Source organism: Myotis davidii, unplaced genomic scaffold (assembly GCF_000327345.1).
Source record: "Myotis davidii unplaced genomic scaffold, ASM32734v1 scaffold211, whole genome shotgun sequence".
NCBI classification, from domain to species: Eukaryota; Metazoa; Chordata; class Mammalia; order Chiroptera; family Vespertilionidae; genus Myotis; species Myotis davidii.
Genome location: NW_006282523.1, coordinates 374,021 through 374,301, shown reverse-complemented (window position 1 = coordinate 374,301; position 281 = coordinate 374,021). Strand labels below are relative to the sequence as shown.

At 69.4% G+C, this 281-nt stretch overlaps 1 protein-coding gene across 1 annotated transcript in view; it reads right to left on the bottom strand.

The window, feature by feature from the left end:
* RNF213 (ring finger protein 213) overlaps positions 1 to 281 on the bottom strand; it is a 134,056-nt gene that overhangs the window by 41,539 nt on the left and 92,236 nt on the right. The window contains exon 35 of the mRNA XM_015559756.1: positions 2 to 280. Within this exon, the coding sequence (XP_015415242.1) occupies positions 2 to 280 (279 nt within the window). The remainder of the gene's footprint in view (position 1; position 281) is intronic.

The following is a 281-nucleotide window of genomic DNA, read 5'->3' as shown; positions in this document are numbered from 1 at the left end:
GGATCTGCAGGGCCACGTAGTTCCTGGTCAGCAGCAGCAGGTAGCGGGACTCAGGGTCTCCCGGCCCCACGCCCAGCGCCCTCTGGGGGTCGCGGTGCAGGTTCTGCCGGATCAGCTGCAGGGTGCTGACCTCCTCGGGGAGCTTTGCCTCGGGCAGGTGGGCGGCGAAGACGTCCAGGGCCCGGATCTCGTCTTTGCCACTGAAGTTCCGGAGCACGGCCTGCGCGATGTCGCGCGCAGAGAGCCTCCTGCTGGAGGCCTGGGCGGCGGCGAAGACCATC